Genomic DNA, 19,738 nt, shown 5'->3' with positions numbered 1-19,738 from the left:
CTTTTGAATCAGCTGATCAAATCTCATTCACACACAGAAATAACTTTGGGACTATTATTGAAATTAAGTAATATGAATTTTTTAATTTAAATTGGAAATAAGTGATGTATTTATATATTAAGTATCACTATCCACTAATATGATATAGCTATCCAGCAAAAACATTATAAAATATTCTCAATAAAGACAATGTATACCTTTTCTTAGATTTACTCCTAAACACTTTAAGTGGCACAATTGTAAATGTAATGTCATAGAGTAGACCTTTTATTTGATACACACTGCTCAATCCACAAACCACATGTTTTTACATCTAGTATTTTTGTGTACATTCCATTCTAAATACTTTAAACTTCCATTATGATTTCTTCTTTGACTAATGAGTTTGTTAGTGTTTGCTTGGTGTATGTTTAATTTTTACTTTAAAATCACAGGAAAATGTCCACCTAAGATTCCTTCTCATTAAACTATGTAGCTACAATACACGAAATGAAATGAGCGTCACAGAATTGAACTAGTTTTGAAATCAGCACTGATTGGCAAATCCCTAAAAATTAATTTCAGGATAATTAAAATTGAAATGTAGAAAGTGTGGCTCCAGTGGGATGGAGGAAAAAAAGTGGGACACACGCTATTACACAACATGATCCCACTTCCCTCCTATGAGACATGCTTAAAAGTCATTTGAGTACAATTCATTTACTTAGAAAAAGTGATATCTGGAAGTCCTAACACAATTTAAACCTGAGACATCTTTCAGGTCATGGTTCAAAATCAAATTGATTATATTTATTTTTTAAAGAAGCAGACTGTTCCAGATGGCTGCAATTCAAATTTAAGGCTGACTAACATATGTCTGATTGAGTGAAATGTGATTTTGCTAACAATACCAAGAACTAACAAGGAGAAATATAATAAATTATCAAGATGGCAGGACTTTTGGAGATTGCTCACAGAATCAAATTAATACCAAATTTTTTAAATGTTAGAAAATATTTTCTGAGGAGCCTAAGTTAGCTTTTCTGTACTGCATGCAGCAAGGATTTAAGAGGACAAAGTGAAAACAGTAACACAGATAGGAGCCTGGTTTCTAGTCTGTGACTCAAGAGTTATATGATCATAGACAAATTGCTTCAGCTTTCACCTCTAAAATGAGTGCTGGCATAAAAATGTCTTTAACAGGCCAGGTGTAGTGGCTTATGCCTATAATCCCAGCACTTTGGGAGGCCAAGACGGGTGGATCACCTGAGGCCAGGAGCTCAAGACCAGCCTGGGCAACGTGGTGAAACCCTGTCTCTACCAAAAATCCAAAAAATTAATTAGCCTGTCTCAAAAAACAAATTTCTTTATGCTCCAAATCTAACCAACTTCAAGTCTATGAGTCTAGACAATTTCTAGGGGACAGCATCATATCTGAAAGGACATAAAAATGGCTACAGTATCAAATTGTTTCATGAAACATAAGAAAAGCAAGTTCTAATAAAATCAGGTAATTTTCCCAACACTATAAAAACCATCCAGGAATGTTCTAAGATCCTTTTTTCTGAAAGGAAACTTTAAAGCATATCAGAATTCACCCTAGATAGGCCAAGCTATAACTTAGCAAAAAAACAAACAAACAAACAAGCAAAAAAACCCCAAAGTAAAAATATAAACAAAATCACAAAATGTGCTCAGTTCTAGAAGAAGTCAAATAAGACTATAAGACTATATAAAGGATATACTTGGGCCATTCTGTGAAGGTGCTCCCTTTCAAATCGTCTCTGCTTCAAAGAGAAAACCATTCTGATCAGAGAAAAGAATCAAGAGTGAGCGGAGAGCCCAACACGGCACTAACAGCCAGAGATTCCCAGCCAAAGATGTGATGGTAGCCTTGATGTGGCCAACTTAAGTATAGCAGAGAATGGACAGGAGATAATAATCAAGTTACAACACTGTTCTTAAAAGCTGCACTCCTGCCCACCTGGGGTGGAGGTGGCAATTGAACAGGGGAAGTGGTAGGAGCAGTTTTTGGTCTATGTACTGACTTTATCTCTATTACTCCTGTAACTTACAGGAAATGAGCACAAGGCCAGCATCATCATCGCAGTTCCAAAGCTCCAGTTGACTACGTAAGAGAAAAAAAAAATGCAAAGCACCCACCAGACTAAAATGCATTTCCCTTTTTTTGTGCTCTAACCCTAGCACTATCTCCACAAATGGGGTAATGTGTTGAAGTAAGAGGTTTTGTCACAGACTTTTCACAGCCCTCTACTTTTCCATAGTTCGGAGACACCCAATCATGCTGTCTCAAACAATGAAAAAGTCCACAATCAATACATCTAAAGGTGCTTCAGACTTCATGTGACATTTATTTTGTATCCTCATTAGTAACATAAAACTAGTGCCTGTAAAATTTCCAGAGTAGCATTAGAAAATGCAATTCATTAGAAACTTTGCAAAAAGTTCCACTCTTTCAAATCCCCATTTTAGTCACTGTCAACACTACAGTGACAAAAAATTAAGAAATCATTTTGGTGAGAACCAAATAGATACCCATTTCCCAGAGAGCATAGTCAGCAATTTAGGTATTAGCCAAAATTAGTAGAGATCCCTCTCCTTTTAGTCTTACCTTTGATCTAGGTGTGTTTTCCTGACTTGATGAAGGCAAAGTCTCCCTGAAATTCAGGTCTTCTGCTTCAGAGTCATTTCCCTCATAATCGTTTACTGAACAAAGGTGGGGGGAAAAACTGATCAAATAGAAAACACTACACAGAAGGAAAAATGGAGCCTTAATGAGAAAAAACAAGCTACATGAGGGGAATTTTCATCTACTTTTCCTGTTTTCCAAACACCCCATCTTTATCTCCTATGGTAATCATCTCTTTCTCCCCTGCTTTGAAAAAATCAACATAGCAAAGCTGATCCTTCTTCTAGGATTATCCTCAGGGAGTTGACTTTTGAGCGGTTCCCTTGTTCCTCATTGCCATATTATTCAAGAAAGTACTCTTCAAGTAAATCCTAGATATTTACAACCTGCAGAACCTATGCATTGGGATCTACAGAATACAGTCTTCTGTGTTTCAGAGTCTATTTCTTGAATAAAGAATACTGTGTTACAAATGTCACACTTTAACTTCTTGTATTATTTATAATTCATAAGTTAGTAATATGTTAAATTATATAGAAAATTGTTTTCGACTTTGTTGAATAATGCAATATGAATCATCCCAAGGAAACTCTGGGTTTCTTATATGATTATTCCTAATTACTGTGTTAATTTTACTGCACAGACTCTTTCAGATAAGAAGCCAAGAGAGAAAATTTTCTCTGATCTCAGTACTGAGCACTCAGAGTACTGTTTCTCATACCATGGGAGCCTTAAATATTATGATTTAGAAATTCTGTGGCATGGCATATTACAAAATCAATAAAAATATAGTAAACAAGTACTATGGAAATGAAAAAGTGTGTTCCTGAATGTGTGTTAAAAAGGAAATCTAATAGAAATTATGAACCTTTATAACACATGAATTAATTTTATAAATTAAAACATTAAGAAATATCAATGAAGGGACAACATATCAAAACTAATGTGAAGTAGCTAAATGAGTATTTAGATAGAGGGAAAATGTATAGGTTTAAATGTGTTTACAAAAAAGGCAGAAAAAAAAAGCTGATATAAATGAGTTTTGTATTCAATCATAGAAGCCAAAGAAAAACTGAGGAAACCCAGAGAAACTACAAAGGAGAAAATGATAAAGAAAAATATAATAACAGAAAATAAGCCTAAAGAATAATCAGCAAAATCCAATAAACTAGTTCTTTGAAAAAAAAAACTTAAAAATACGCAACCCTCTTTCACTACAAATCAATGGAGAGTAAGTGCACAAATAACATTAAAAATGAAAAAGGATCGCTTCTCGGCCTTTTGGCTAAGATCAAGTATAAAAATGAGAAAGGGCACAGCTACAGATGCAACTCTCATTTTTAAAGGTAATAAGCAAATACTATGAGAAACTTTAGGGAAATCTGATGAAATGGAAACTTTTATAAGAGAATTATAAGTTATGAAAATTTACTCCAGAAGATGTAGAAAGCCTAAATAGTGTAATAACCATTTAAAAAGTCAAACCAATAATCAAAAATATCACTCCCAAGAGGAAAAAGCATCTGGGCCCAAACAGGTTTCCAGATGGGATTTTATCAGACTTTCAATGAACAAAAATCTCTCATGCAAATGGTTCTGAAAATAGGAAATTCCGCAAACCTAGGAAGGAGCTTCAAGTGCTAGAAAAAAAATTAACAGGAAAAAAAAGTCTATGAGAATTGTAAACAAGCAACTCATAGAAGGCGACTTACAGGCCAATAATATATTCAGAAAAAGTCCAGCCTCACCTGACAAACAAAAAATGAAAAGTAAAACAACCTACAATTGACTTTCATTTATGCTTATGAGAGATTTACTGTAATAGGACTTAACCACAACCAACCAGAAAATAGGACAAAATATATAAAACAATAATTTTCAGACCTTAAACAACAGACTGTGATCCCAGGGAGAAGGGGGTGAGCCTTCTGGTTGCTCCAGATTATGGCCTCCAGGAGTTTGCAGGCTATGGCTCAGGAAAGGAATCAACGAGACCAGTGATTCAATGAGTTGAGAAGAAAAAGATCAAAGTTAGGAGAGGCTGAGGCAGCCAGAATTTGTAGGGCAGAGTACCAGGGAGGAGGGAGCTATACAGAACAAGAGAAGTCTAAGTAGCTGCAAAGAAACCCTCTCATGTCCTTTGCAGAATATGGATATGCTTATATGAAGGAGGACAATCTCTGACACTCAGGAAGGACCACCGGAAAGTAGCAAGCCACACAATTCCTAGGAACAGTTCATATGAGCCAGAATGAGGAGACCCTGTAATACAGGGGGCATTGAGGATAGTGCACAGAAGAGATACCTCTTAGTACTAAAACTATCCTTGGAACAGAAGCTCCTTAGGGCCACCTATAAAAAAGGTGAAGAGCAAGCCTCAGACAGGATCAGGTTAAACTTCAAGTAACATAACTACAAGGCAGAAAAACCCAACATTCTTTAAAGAAAAATCAAGGCCGGGTGTGGTGGTTCACGCCTGTAATCCCAGCACTTTGGGAGGCTGAAGCGGGTGGATCACGAGGTCAGGAGTTCGAGATCAGCCTGACAAACATGGTGAAACCCCACCTCTACTAAAAATACAAAAATTAGCTGGGCATGGTGGCGCGCACCTGCAATGCCAGCTACTCAGGAGGCTGAGGCAGGAGAATCACTTGAATCCAGGAGGCAGGTTGCAGTGAGCCAAGATTGCACCACTGCACTCCAGCCTGCGAGACAGAGCAAGACTCTGTCTAAGAAAAAAAAAAGAAAAGAAAAGAAAAAGAAAAAAGAAGAAAAAAAGAAAAGAAAAAGAAAAAATCCAGCGCCAAAATCATATAATTCACAATGTGTAGTAAACAATTAACAAATATGCCAAGGAATAGAAAAGTATAACCCATAGCCAAATCAATCAATCAATAGAAATGTACTTAGAAATGACAGATGATAAAATTCAGAAAAAAGAACTTTTAACTATTATAAGTTTTTAAAAGGTTCTCAAGGAAATAAAGAAAAACATGATACAATAAAAAGAGATATAAATCATGTAAAAATAAGACCTACTGAAATTTCTAGAGACAATGTATGAACTAAAATAAATTAACAGCAGATAAGGCAGAAGGAAAAAAATCAGTGTCTGTCAACATACAGCAAGAGTATATCCAAAATGAAGCGCACAGTAGCGAAAAAAAGAGACTGAACAGACTCAGCAAACTGGGACAACATCAAGTGAACTAAAATTCCTGTAACTGGAGTTCCAAAACAAATATGAAGAAATAATAGCTGAAATGTTACCAAACTAGATGAAAACTATAAACCAACAGACCAAAGAAGGTCAATAAAATACAAGTGTAATATATGAGCTTATAGAAAAATCACATTCACGTATGTCATATTCAAATTACTGAAAAGAAAAAATGCCAGAGAAAACAGACACATTAAATATAGAAAAACAAAGATAAGAATGATGGATTTCTCATCGGAAATCATGCATGCTAGAAGATAATGGTGAGACATTTTAAAGTATTGAAAGAACATAGAATTCTTACAGAATGTCAATATAGAATTCTATACCCTGAAAATATATATTTCAAAAAATAAGACTTCTGTAGACCAATAAAAACTAAGATTATATCCAGCCTGCACTAAACAACAACAAAAGTTAAAGGAAGTTTTTCAGGCACAAGGAAAAGGATAAAATATGAAAATGTAGACCTATCCAAAGGAATGAAGAGTGGCAAAACTGGAAAATACATGAGCACATAAAACATACTCTTTCACATGTTCTAATTTCTTTAAAAGATAACTCAATTATAAGGAAAAATAATAATCTATTGTAGGGTATACAACACTCACAATAAAATTGGTATCAATAATAGCATGAAAGGCAAATGGGAGGAAATGGAAGTATCTTATGTTCCTACAACTTTATGTGAAATGGTAAAGCAGTTCCCGCTTACCCACAGGGAATCCCTAGTTCCAAGACCCCCAGTGGATGCCGAAAACTTAGGATAGTACTTCCTGCACTGAAGTCTTAAATCCCTCAAAGTCATCCATGAGGGTTAAAATCAGTTTTTCCCAAACTCCCGTTAATGTTGACATTTTGACCTCCTCCCATAAATCACAAATGTTCTTAATGGTATCTAGAATGGGGAGTTATTTCCAAAAGGTTTTCAATTTACTTTGCCCAGAGCCATCAGAAGAATCACTATCTATGGCAGCTACAGCCTTACAAAATGTTTCTTAAATAATGAGACATGAAACTCAAAATTACTCATTGATTTCTAGGCTATGGAATAGATACTAAATCAGGAACTAAATCAGTAATTTAAAAAAACCTACCAATCAGAAAGAGCCCGGGCCAGAAGGATTCACAGTCAAATTCTACCAGATGTATAAACAAGAGGTGGTACCAATCCTACTGAAACTATTTCAAATAATTAGGAAGAGGGACTCCTCCCTATCTCATTCCATAAGGCCAGCATCGTTCTGATACCAAAACCTGGCAGAACACATGGTCTAATATCCAGAACTTATAATGAACTTATAAATGAACAAGCAAGAATCAAACAACCCCGTTAAAAAATGGGCAAAGGACATGAACAGACACTTTTCCAAAGGAGACATACACATAGCCAAGAAGCATATGAAAAAATGCTCAATATCACTAATCATCAGAGAAATGCAAATCAAAACCACAATGAGATACCATCTTACTCAAGCCAGAATGGCTATTGTTAAAAAGTAAACATTAAAAAAAAAATGTTTGTGAGGTTACAGAGAAAAGGGAACACTTATACGCTGCTGATGGGAATTTAAGTTCAACCACTGTGGAAAGTGGTTTGGAGATTTCTCAAAGAACATAAAACAGAACTACTATTTGATTCAGCAATCACATTACTGGCTATATGAAGGGATATAAATTGTTCCATCATAAAGACATATGCACATGTATGTTCCTCATAGAACTTTTCACAATAGCAAAGACATGGAATCAACCTACATGCCTGTCAACAGTGGAATGGATAAAGAAAATGTGGTGCAAAAACACCATGGAATATTACACAACCATAAAAAGAATGAAATCATGGCTGGGTGCGGCGGCCCATGCCTGTAATCCCAGCAGTTTGGGAGGCCAAGGCGGATGAATTACCTGAGGTCAGGAGTTTGAGACCAGCCTGGCCAACATGATGAAACCCTGTCTCTACTAAAAATACAAAAATTAGCCGGGCATGGTGGCACACGCCTGTAATCCCAGCTACTCAGGAGGCTGAGGCAGAAGAATTGCTTGAGCCTGGGAGATGGAGGTTGCAGTGAGCCGAGATCGCGCCACTGCACTCCACCTGGCTGACAGAGCGAGACTCTGTCTCAAACAAAAACAACAACAACAACAACAACAACAAAAAAAAAACCAGAATGAAATCATGTCCTTTGCTGCAACATGGATGTAGCTGGAGGCCATTATCTTAAGTGAATCACTACCTGGGTGATGAAATCATTTGTTCACCAAACCACAGCAACAAGCAATTTGCCCATGTAACAAACCTTCCTATGTACCCCCAAGCCTAAAATAAAAGTTGGAAAGAACTAGTCTACAAAAAAGTTTGGGTAGCTTTCCATGTTTTCGCATATTCTAGCATAACTGATTTAGCATTAAAATTAGCTTTTTCATAAAAGTTTGCAACTGTTAAAGGATAGTTTTCAGAAAAAGAAAATCACGGCTCTCATACAGACATATAAATGCACATGTTACTTTATTATATTCATTAATCAGTGAGGGAATCAGGCAGATGTTATTTTTAAATTTTTTTTTAAAAAACCCATAATACTGTGTGTTAGTCTGTTAGCATCATTACGTAGGAATGTCTAAGGCTGGGTAATTTATAAAGAAAAGAGGTTTGTTCTGGCTCGTGGTTCTGCAGGCTGTACAGTAAGCATGGTGCTGGTATCTGCTTCTAGTATCTAACCTCAGGAGGCTTATAGTCATGGCAAAAAGTGAATGAGGAGCCAGCAAATCACATGGTGAGAGACAAAGCAAGAGAGAAGGGGAGGTTCCAGACTCCTTTGAACAATCAGATCTCACATGAACTGAGGGAGCACTCACTCATCACCAGGGGGATAACACCAAGCCATTCACGAAGGATCTGCCCCTATGATCCAACATCTCCCACCAGGTTGGGGATTACCTTTCAACATGATTAGAAGAGATAAACATCCAAACTATACCATACAGGAAGTCCTTGCCAGAGCAATTAGGCAAGAGAAACAAACAAAAGGCATCCAAATTGAAAAGAAGGAACAATTAAGCAACAGAAACAAATAAAAGGTAGCCAAATTGAAAAGGAGGAAGTCAAATTTGTCCCTGTTTACAGATGACATGCTCTTACAAATGCAAAAACCTGAAGAATCCACCAAAAAACTCTTAGAACTGATAAACAAATTAAGTAAAGTTGCAGGATACAAAATCAACATGCAAAAATCAGTAGCATTTCTATAAAACAATAACAAACTACCTGAAAAAGAAATCAAGTAAGCAATCTCATTTACAATAACTACAAAAAATAATACCTAGGAATAAATTTAACCAGAGATTAAAGATCTCTAGAATAAGAACTATAAAAAATTGATGAAATAAATTGAGGAAGACACAAACCAATGGAAAGACATCCCATGTTCATGGAATAAAAGAATAAATATTTTTAAAATGACAATATAACCAAAGAATCTGAGAGCTCAATGCAATTCCTATCAAAATACCAATGACATTCTTCAGAGAAATTTTAAAATCATAAAATTCGTATGGAAGTACAAAAAATACTCCAAATAGCCAAAGCAATTCTGAGCCAAGAAAAACAAAAACAAAATAAAAACAAACAAACAACAACAACAAAAAAACAAGAACAAAGCTTGGGGTATTACACGACCTGACTTCAAAATACACTACAAATCTATAGTAACCACAAAATCATGATACTGGTATAAAAAGAGACACATATACCAGTGGAATAGAATAGAGAACCCAGAAATAATTCCATATGTTTATAGCCAACTCTTTTATGACAAGGCACAAAGAACATATGTTGGGGACAAGACAGTCTCTTCTATAAATGGTCCTGGAAAAAACTGGATATTCCTATGCAGAATAAACTTAGACTCCTATCCCTCATCTTACACATAATCTGACTTACAGATGGAATCCGGGCTCACAAAAGCAGATAGCAGAATGGTGGTTGCCAGGGGATAGGGGAAGGAGGAAATGGGGAGTTGTTGGTCAGATGGTATCAAGTAACAGTTACACAAGATGAATAAGTTCTGAAGATCTGATGTATAGCATAATACATACAATACTGTATTGTAATGATATTTGCTAAGAGGGTAGATCTTATGTTTGTAATACACACATACACACAAAGAAAGAAAATGGTAACTGCGAGGTGGTGGATATGTTAGCTTAATTGTGGTAATCATTTCACAGCATATAGACAAATCAAAACATCAAGTTGCACACCTTATGTATACACAATTTTTGTCAATTATACCCGATAAGGATTGGAAAAACACTTCTAGGGAGGGAGCAATAATAATGACAAGGAGGGCGGATAGAAGAGGGAATAGAAGCTGGGCTGAAGGTGGAAGGAATGAGAAAAGGCATAAAAGACATACTGAAAAATGATGGCAAGCTACTAATGTTTTAAGCAAGACAATGGCAATATGGGTCGGCTGGGAGACAGCTGACATTTAACTAAAACAGTGCATTAGTAGATATATCAAAAACCTTAGAAATGTATATGCCCTGAGTTCACAGCTAACAAAATTATGGCAACAAACAGCTTTATGGCAGATTACAGGTTGTTTTTATTGTCTTGTTGTTTTCTTTGTGTTTTGGTGCTTTTTTGTACTTCCCAAATTCTTCACAATAAACCTATATTACATTTATAATCAGGAAAAAAAAATGCCATTTGAAAAGGGTAAAGTAAAACACTAGAGTTTAATTGTTGTTACTCTAAGCGTGACGGCTTATTAGAAATGCAGAGTCTTGCCCCCCACCCCACCCCACCAAGACCCAGAGGATCAGAATATGCAGGATAATAATCCACAGGTGGTCCCTATGCAAATCTACAGTCTGAGAGGCACTCCTGTAACTCCTCCTGATCCCATACCCACAAAAGTAGATGATGCACCTACCAGACTCTGCTCTAAAGTCCCTAGGTGAAGACATGTTGTTCCCATCCCCTAAATGAGACTGGTAAAAGGCTTCTTCAGAAAAGGAGCCTTAGTGTCCTGTGAGTCAGGCCAAAGGTCTAGTTAGTATCCTGGGGGCCAGCAAACAATTTTTGTTCACCTGGTAAAACACACAAAGCCAAAGATTTTTCTGTTACACAACTGGAGCTATCACAGCTTTGACATATTATTACTCATCAATTCAAAATATTTAAAACAGTGCAATTTTAATTAAAGACAATTAAAATAAATTTTATTTGAAATTTTATCAAATAATTTCAGGATATTCCTTGAGAACTGGAGATACGCTTATTTATTCAAATACCAGAGCTTAAATATGCTATACCTTGCATTCCACAAATAAATATGTGAATGGCCCCTCCACTCCAATGATGTATGTCTTTATATAAACAAACACACACACACACACACACACACACACACAAATTCAATCAATGTCACTCAATGGAAACTCAATTATTTAAATGCCACACCTAAGCTAAATTAGGTGCTGAGAATTCAGTACTGAATAAATAAGAATTAATTACAGAGCCCATCTTCAAGGAGTTCTTGTTCATTCAATCTATAAAAAGTTCTCGCACAGAATAAATCTTTTTTCTTTTCTAATTCTTGCCATAAAGGGCCTGTAAGGCCATGTTACATTGCTCCCATTGGTTAAAACCAAGAATACTTTTATCTGGAGACCTTTCCATTAACTACCTGCAAATAAAATGGTATTACTATAATCTGAATCTAAAGTTAATGTGTGAAACAGATTTATTTTAAAAACTTTGAGATATAGGTGTTAAAAAATTATTTAAGACTAGGTGTAGTGGCTCATGCCTACAATCCTAGCACTTTGGGAGGCCAAGGCAGGAGGATCGCTTGAGCTCAGGAGTTTGAGACCAGCTGGGGCAATTGGGTGAAACCCTGTCTCTACAAAAATTACATGGGTGTGGTGGCACACACCTGTGGTCCCAGCTACTTGAAAAGCTGAGGTAGGAGAATGGCTTGAGCCTGGGAGGAGGATACAGTGAGCCGAGATCATGCCACTGCAGTCCAGCCTGGGCAACAGAGCCAGACCCTGTGGCAGAAAAAATTAAATTAAATTAAATTAAAAAGTGAAAGTAAGGCAAAAGATAAGTGGAATGTCACTTCAATGTCATAAAATAATGACAGGCCATCCCAAAGATTACTTATGTGGGGAAATTGTACTTTATTCAGTTCACTGTTTACTACTGATTAAAAGTCCTAGACTTAATGCAATTACAACGTAACCTATAGATTTTTGTCCAGCAGTGATACAAATAATTTCTGTCTGATAAGGTAACACTAAAGATTATAATTTATTTCTGTCTGGCATTAACCAGGTTTTCTTAATCTAATCTAGCATTCTTACTCTAACATTGGTTCAAAACGCCAGTGAAAAACCTAGATCCTCAAACTGTTCTTTGAACTACCTTTGCCATCTTCCTGGTTTCTTCACTAATTAATACATTGAGTAAAATGTTTAACCTGGTTTCATTTCAAATTTGTATGAGTCACATTTATAATTTTTAAAAAACTCTGCTTTGACAAGGGGAAGAATATCTTTTTTAAATAGGAGGAGGGCTAGGCACAGTGGCTCACACCCGTAATCCCAGCACTTTGGGAGGCCAAGGTGGGAAGATCACTTGAGCTCAAGAGTTCGAGGCCAGCCTGAGCAACCCAGTGAGACCTCATCTCTACCAAAAATTAAAAAAAAGAAAAAGATAGCCAGGTGTGGTGGCACTCACCTGTAGTCCCAGCTACTTCGGCGGCTAAGGCAGGAGGATCACTTGAGCCCGCGAGATGGAGGCTGCAATAAGCTATGATTGTGCCACTGTACTCCAGCCTATGCAACAGAGCAAGACTCTGTCTCAATTAAAAACAAAAACAAAAGGATGGCAGTGTTCTTGTGACTGGCAGTGAGGTAACAGATTTCAGTAAGGAGCCTTCCCTGGAAGCAGATATGAGATCTTAAGGACCTCAGAATTAACTAAGAACCTCTAAGAATGACACCTAAGCTTCTGCCTACCAACTACGTTATTGAAAAGATACAAAATAGTACAATTTTAATTAAAGACAAAATAAATTTTGTTTCGAATTTTATCAAGTAATTTCAAGACACTCCTTGATAACTGGAGACACTCTTACTAATTCAAATACTAGGGTTTAAACATGCTATACCTTGCATTCCACAAATAAATATGTGAATGGTCCTTTACCCCAATGACTTATCCTCTTTATATAAATACACACACATATTATTAAGACCTCTCCAGTGCACAGATGAATAGACTAAAATTCATATCAAACCATACCAACTGTCAGTTGTTCAAACCTTCCATCAGAACAGCTTTGATCAGAAATGCATGCCTAATTCTAGTATTTTAATAAACAACAGTGCAGTGAGTCACAGATAACCCTACAGAAACACAAGAATTAAACTGGATAAATTTCCCTTTCCTGGCATGTTTTCTAGTATATCTTAAAATAGACAAAACAAAGCAATATTAAAATCATTAACATTTAATTCAATTTTGAGTTGCAGCTACTGTAGTAAATCAGTAATAAGATCATACAAGTCAACATCAACATATGTGTACTGAAATTTTAGGTAGCCTAGAAAAGTAAACTATATGATAAAAACAAAATCTTCATTTGCAGAAGAAAACCTTTCAGAAAATATAGTGCAAGCTTTTACCATATTTTCCACCTCCCCTCAAGCTTGGCTAAGTAAGCCCCTGCAAGTGCTTCCCCTATAAGCTCCATGTTTTATAATGATTTCTGAACTCATCCCCTCGGGTTGGACCATAAGCATCTTGAGGACAGAAACTGTAACATTTTCACTTTTGAATCTCCAGCCACTAGACTAACACATTGGAGACATGGCAAGAAATGTTTGAGGGACTAATTAGTTAATTCCATAAAGAATGTGTATGTATCACCAGGTAACTAATCTGCATGTCCACATCAAGAACTCTGAGAAGTCACAGAGGTATCACTTGAGTGATAGGCACTCGGTCCCTGAGGGAAAGATTGTGAAAGATATTGAGGGACCAGTGGTCAGGTTCGTAAGATAAAGGTTTCCCTCCAACTCCTGGGGAAGGTGCAATAGTATAGAAAATAGAGAATTAGCCCTGATAAAAGGGAAATCCTTAAAAAAGTATTACTTATTCTGTGATAGAGCACTGAGGATAGAGGAACAAAAGCTCCAATATGAAACAAAGTGATCTCATCTAATCATAAATAAAAGAAAAACTACAAGTGTTTGGTTTGCTCAGGAAACAAAAGCAAAACACCTTTCCTCAGGTGGCAGGGTGACATAATTGGAGAGTCACTGAATACTGTACATATTCTCAAATTCTCAGCTGGGACACTATTTTCAGTCTATCTCAAACTCTCTCAAAACTGAAGCAGGTGCTAACAAAGACTATTTCTTCACAGTGGACTTTGGGTTGGGTGCAAGATGCCAAAATAGACAATTTAAAATGACATGCTCAGCACCTTGGGCCTCTGGCAATTCTTAGCACCAGGGCTGGGGCTACTTCTAATTCTTGTGAAAGTTCTATCATACACTACTCCCTGAGACCTATACTAGCCTGAAGAGAAGGGAATGAAAGAAGTCTCAAATGTTCAGTAGTGACTTACTCTTGCCCTACCTGTAGGCACCCCAGGGATATGAGTTCCTTCCTCTGAAATCTGTATTTCCTGTGACTAAATTCTCAGTACAAGCTTCTTAGACTACTAGTAATTATTTGGCATGTTTTATGCCTTTTAATAATGGCTCTTAGTTTTCTATAAGGAATGGTGGTATTGCTTTTTCTGATTATAAACACAACCATTAAGAAATGTCATTCTGTGGTTTCTTAATCAATCATTCCCTGTAGTGTGTGAGTATAGGGCTGGGGGCTCAGAGGGAAGCAGGGAGAAGTGAAGTGCTAAAATGCTACCTCCAGAGCCACTGACAGTTCTGCCCAATGCAATCAGGCAAAACAAGAAAAATAAAATAAAAGGATTCATATTGGGAAGGAAGAAAGAAAACCATCTTTACTTGCAAGGTTAAAAGCTTTATACATAATTACACCTCAATAAAGTTGATTTTTAAAAAGCCACAAAAAGATAATGTACTTCAATTAAAATAAAATACAGAAACACTAGTATAAAGATAATATCAAGTTATTAATGCAAGTTTAAACATTAAAAAATAGTTGCTACCCACCCATCATAGACTTGAGCAGCAAGCTCATTAAGGATTACTGTGAGCATTCATTGGAACAATGGAAGACTTAAGGTTCCAAAGGCACTGGAACCCTATGTCAACAATGCTTCACCCTTGAAACCCAGGGACTGATGATACAGTTGCCATGAGCTACATTCTGAGTAAATACTTTATCAATTCTTAGACTGGTTCAAGTAAAAGTAATGAATGACTTAAGACATCTTTCTGAAATGACTCTGTTATCTGGATGCCTCTGCTATTAGGGCGCAAGGCAAACAACCTTCTACTGTTTGTTTCATTCATGATATAAATTGCTTTGGCATATTCCCTCCAACCTCCTGAACCTCAGGTCCATCTGTTTGTCCATCTGTCTGTTTACACTTCTTTTCTTCCCTCCTTCCTACGTTCCTCTCCCTCTCTTTTGGAAGTGTATCAGTAATTATAAGAGGGTGCTTTATTTCAGAAGACACAATTCCTGTACCTCCAATCACTGTTACCAAGCAAAAGAGTTCACTGTTCAATGTGTTAGAAGCCAATACTATGGCACTGGGTTTTTGAGAAAAGAAAGACTTTTTTGTAGGTCAACCAACAAGGAGACAGGAGTCTAGCTCAAATCTGTCTTCCTGTACTGTTTTTAAGGCAGTATTTTTATTAGAAAATGTTTAGGGAGTGAATTTGGGGATAGTAGGAGATTGGTAGAAGGAAAGGGGGGTCTGAAGAGGCTTTGGACATGTGCAGTATCTCTTCATGCTATCTCATGGGTCACATATGTAAATTCAGGGGGAGTTAGTACGAAACATGCAGTGGAAATTTGGGCTGTGGCGTCAGCAAGCTCATTCTGTGTAGACTCTAGTTTGCTGTATTGGTTCCAACTGATTTCAGCCAGTTTTGTTATCTTAAAAACAGAGAGAATTTCAGTGTTTCAGAAAGTTGTTTTTGTTTTTTATTTTTATCAACCAATCCTATAAATTCAAGAATTTCTCTTTGCCACTGGTTAACTCTTTGGGGCACAGTTTCATTAGTAGACCTTGGCCTCCATACTCCAAAGAACTACTTATCTACTGGGTGCAGCTGAACCATTTCCATAACTGAGATCATGTAAGTCAGGAATGTATACACATTACACATGTGTGCAGACAAAAGTTCATGACTTCACTTACCAGGTCCAAGACGAGTCTCCTCAGGAATGCCTGCATACAAGCCTGGCCCTTGGCTGGTGTCTGGGAACTTGGCTGGTAAAATCATTGCCTACACTAATATAAATTTTTTTCTAAATGAGAAAAGTAGCTCACTTCTCCTAAAACATCTGCTTTCCTTCTAGGTATCTGGAATTTCAGTGACTGCTATCAGTCACACTGACAGTCTGTGCTCATGACTAACCCCTGATAAAGACCCTAAACTCTTAAGCTCAGATGAGCTTCCCTGATAGACAACACTTCATACAAGTTTCCATACCTTGTTATTCAGAAAATTAAGTGCATCCTATGTGACTCCACAAGGAGAATATTCTGGGGAGTTTGTATCTGATTTCCCTTGTTGATTTTGCTTTCTACCTTTTCAGTCTACCATATCTTAGCCATGAATGTGACTACCTGCTGAACCCCATGAATCCTTCTATCCAATCGCTGAACCTGGGAGAGCTCTGACAAAGGCTAGCATGGGAAAATACTTGTCTTCCTCATTAACAGACCCTTCTTAGTTATATCTCACTTTCTAAGTTCCTGCCTTCCACTTCCTGGGAGAGAAAAAACTACACAGCATTACCTGAACGTCATCCCAGGGTAATCACAGAACAGCCATCTCCGCAAAAGAAGGAAAAATGAACTGTGCAATGTTGCAATATTTTTAACTGCAAATAATTTTGCATACAAGGCTTACCTACAACTGACCATTTTTGCACTAAATGCTTTTTTAAAGTAACAAGCTAATATCCTCTTAATATAAAAATATGCATGTCCAACAAAATTTAACTTGTTCTGCTATCATGAAAAGAGGAATTCCAGACAAATGTCTCATAATGTGCAGTCAATGGGCTTATATAAATAAGGACTAAAATTACAGGCTCAATAAAAGATCATCAAACCAGGGAAAACTCCAAGTAAAATTATAATACACAGTTGTCCCTCCCACCTGAGACTCACCTGAGACTCATACTTTCCTTCCAACATGCCTGTTCTGCCTATTCCCTCAAGACTCAGACTTCAAATGAGTTCCCTTTAAGTAGATAAGAACAGTTTCGCAACGGATTCCAGAAAAACCAATATGCCACCTAAAGGACAAGGAAGGCATCTACACTAAGAAAATGAAAAGAAGTCAGAGAGAGAACTTCCTGACTTACTCAGATTATATATCCATGGGTCCACATATGCCTAAAGGCCAACCTTGTCCTTAATCTTTAGTCACTTAATCTATAAAATAAAAGACTTAGAAAAGGGCTATGGGCAATATGGATCTTTTGCAGGTACAAAATTTTTTAAGTCCATAAACTTTCTCCTTAAAACACTGAAGACCATTAGTGATGGTTATAATATTCTTGTCTGAACTGAGAGCTATAGTCAGCTATAGTCTCTGCCATGAACAGAGAAAAAAGAAAAGGCGTGTTCCTACTCCTCTATCCTCTGTAGACATCTTCTCCGTGATAAGTTAATAATGAGAAAAGAAAACCAACCTTCTAGCTTTCTCATCATTTAATGGTTTGAACCCTGAGTTTCTGCAGCCTGGAAAAAAAAAAAAAGAGGAAGCAGCAGCAGCAGCAGCAAGTTCTCCTCATCTGAAATTCTTCCCTCTCCTAGCTCACCTTCCCCACCTTCTCACTCCTTTGTGGTCCTCACAGTCAGATATGAGGTAATAGGTGGAAAATACTTCCCTGTGATAAGGCAGTGATGCCCGAGCCACCCACTTCTGGTAAGAAAGCTGTTCCTAAAGAATAGCAAATGGTACTCATATTTTGGGGGACTCTATGCTACTTAGAAGCGAGTGGCTAAAGTTGCACGGTGACTAATTCAAGAACAAACAGAAGAAAAGGACAAACAGAAAAATAAACAGAAAGAGGCATGCCCTTAGCCTCAATCAGGTAGTTCTAAGAAAGTGATTAGGATGGTTCGGAGACCACCAGCCCCATACCTTATCCAGTCACCAAACAACCCAGGCTGGCGTGTGGTTGCCTGGCAACCACACCTTCCATGTACCGAGTATGTCACAAATATGTCTTTCAGGTGTGTGATCTCTTGACTGTGAAAAGTAAAACGCTAAATCAATTCAGCAGGCTTTGAGTGTCTACAATGTGCTAGTCACTGTATCAGAGATGTGGATCCAGGGATGATGCAATAACTTCTGCCTCCAAGGAGCTCATAGTTTAGTGGACATCTGGCAAAGTACTCACTGATTCTTGACAATTCATATAATCATATCAATAGATGCAAAAAAGCATTTGACAAAATCCAAATTCCATCCTTGATTAAAAAAAAATTCTTAGAAAACTAGGACTAGAGGCAAACTTTCTCAACTTGATAAAAAATATCTACAAAAAAAATCTACAGGGAGAATCTAGAGGCTTTCCCCTAAGATAGGTAACAAGGCAAGGATGTTCTCTTTCACCACTCCTATTCAACATCATATACAACTTCTGACTAATTCAGTAAGAAAAGGCATACAGTTGAAAAGGAAAAAATAAAACTGCCTTGCTTCTCAGATGACATGAATGTCTATATAAAATATCTCAAAGAATAAACAAAAACTATTAGCCACTTAATCTATAAAATAAAAGATTTAGAAAAGGGCTATGGGCAATATGGATCTTTTGAAGGTACAGAATTTTTTAAGTCCATAAACTTCCTCCTTCAAACACCGAAGACCTGGAACTTAGCTGGGCGTGGTGGCTCACACCTGTAATCCCAGCACCTTGGGAGGCTGAGGCATGCGGATCACTTGAGGTCAGGAGTTTGAGACCAGCCTGACCAAGATGGTGAAGTGCCATCTCTACTAAAAATACAAAAAATTAGCCAGGCATGGTGCCGTGCACCTGTAATCTCAGCTACTCGAGAGGCTGAGGCAGGAGATTCTCTTGAACCCGGGAGGCAGAGGTTGCAGTGACCTGAGATCGCGCCACTGCATTCCAGCCTGGGCAACAGAGCGAGACTCCATCTGGAAATAAATCAATAAATAAAAACTCCTGGAACTTAATAAGCAATTACAGCAAGGCTGCAGAATACAAAGTTAATATGCAAAAGTCAATTCCTTTTCTATAAACCAGCAATTAACAATTGGAATTGGAAATATAAAACACAGTATCATTTACATTAGCTGCTCCCCAAAACTGAAATATACAGGTATAAATATAACAAAATATATACAGGATCTATATGAGAAACTCTACCAAACTTTGACAAAGGAAAGCAAATATCTAAACAAATGGAGAGATATTTCATGTTCATGTATAGAAACACTCAATATTTTTAAGACCTCAATTCTTCCCAATATGGTTTATAAAGCCAATGTAATTCCAACAAAAATACCAGCAAATTGTTTCATGGGTATCAACAAATTCATTCTGAAGTCTATATGAAAACGCAGAAAACCCAAAATAATCAACAAAATACTAAAGAAGAACAAAGTTGGAAGACAGATAATACAAGATTTCAAGACTTACTATAAAGCTACAATAATCAAGA

The 19,738-nt window shown here is 36.9% G+C and overlaps 1 protein-coding gene across 32 annotated transcripts in view; it reads right to left on the bottom strand.

Moving 5' to 3' along the window:
* The window catches only part of PTPN20 (protein tyrosine phosphatase non-receptor type 20), a 91,131-nt gene that overhangs the window by 59,167 nt on the left and 12,226 nt on the right, over window positions 1-19,738 (bottom strand). For 5 of the 32 annotated variants that reach the window (XM_063710085.1, XM_063710089.1, XM_063710087.1 and 2 more), the window contains exons 2-3: window positions 10,790-10,946; window positions 2,612-2,706 (exon numbers count right to left, since the gene is read on the bottom strand). The exons of 19 other annotated variants lie outside the window; for them this stretch is intronic. In XM_063710085.1, the coding sequence (XP_063566155.1) occupies window positions 2,612-2,706; window positions 10,790-10,823 (129 nt within the window). In that variant the 5' untranslated portion in view covers window positions 10,824-10,946. Of the gene's footprint in view, window positions 1-2,611; window positions 2,707-10,789; window positions 10,947-19,738 lie in introns of those variants that run through there. 8 more of the 32 variants (XM_055353033.2, XM_055353052.2, XM_055353049.2 and 5 more) reach the window with 3 other exon arrangements.

Source organism: Gorilla gorilla, chromosome 8 (assembly GCF_029281585.2).
Source record: "Gorilla gorilla gorilla isolate KB3781 chromosome 8, NHGRI_mGorGor1-v2.1_pri, whole genome shotgun sequence".
Classification (NCBI taxonomy): Eukaryota; Metazoa; Chordata; class Mammalia; order Primates; family Hominidae; genus Gorilla; species Gorilla gorilla.
This window is presented reverse-complemented; position numbering and strand designations above follow the sequence as displayed.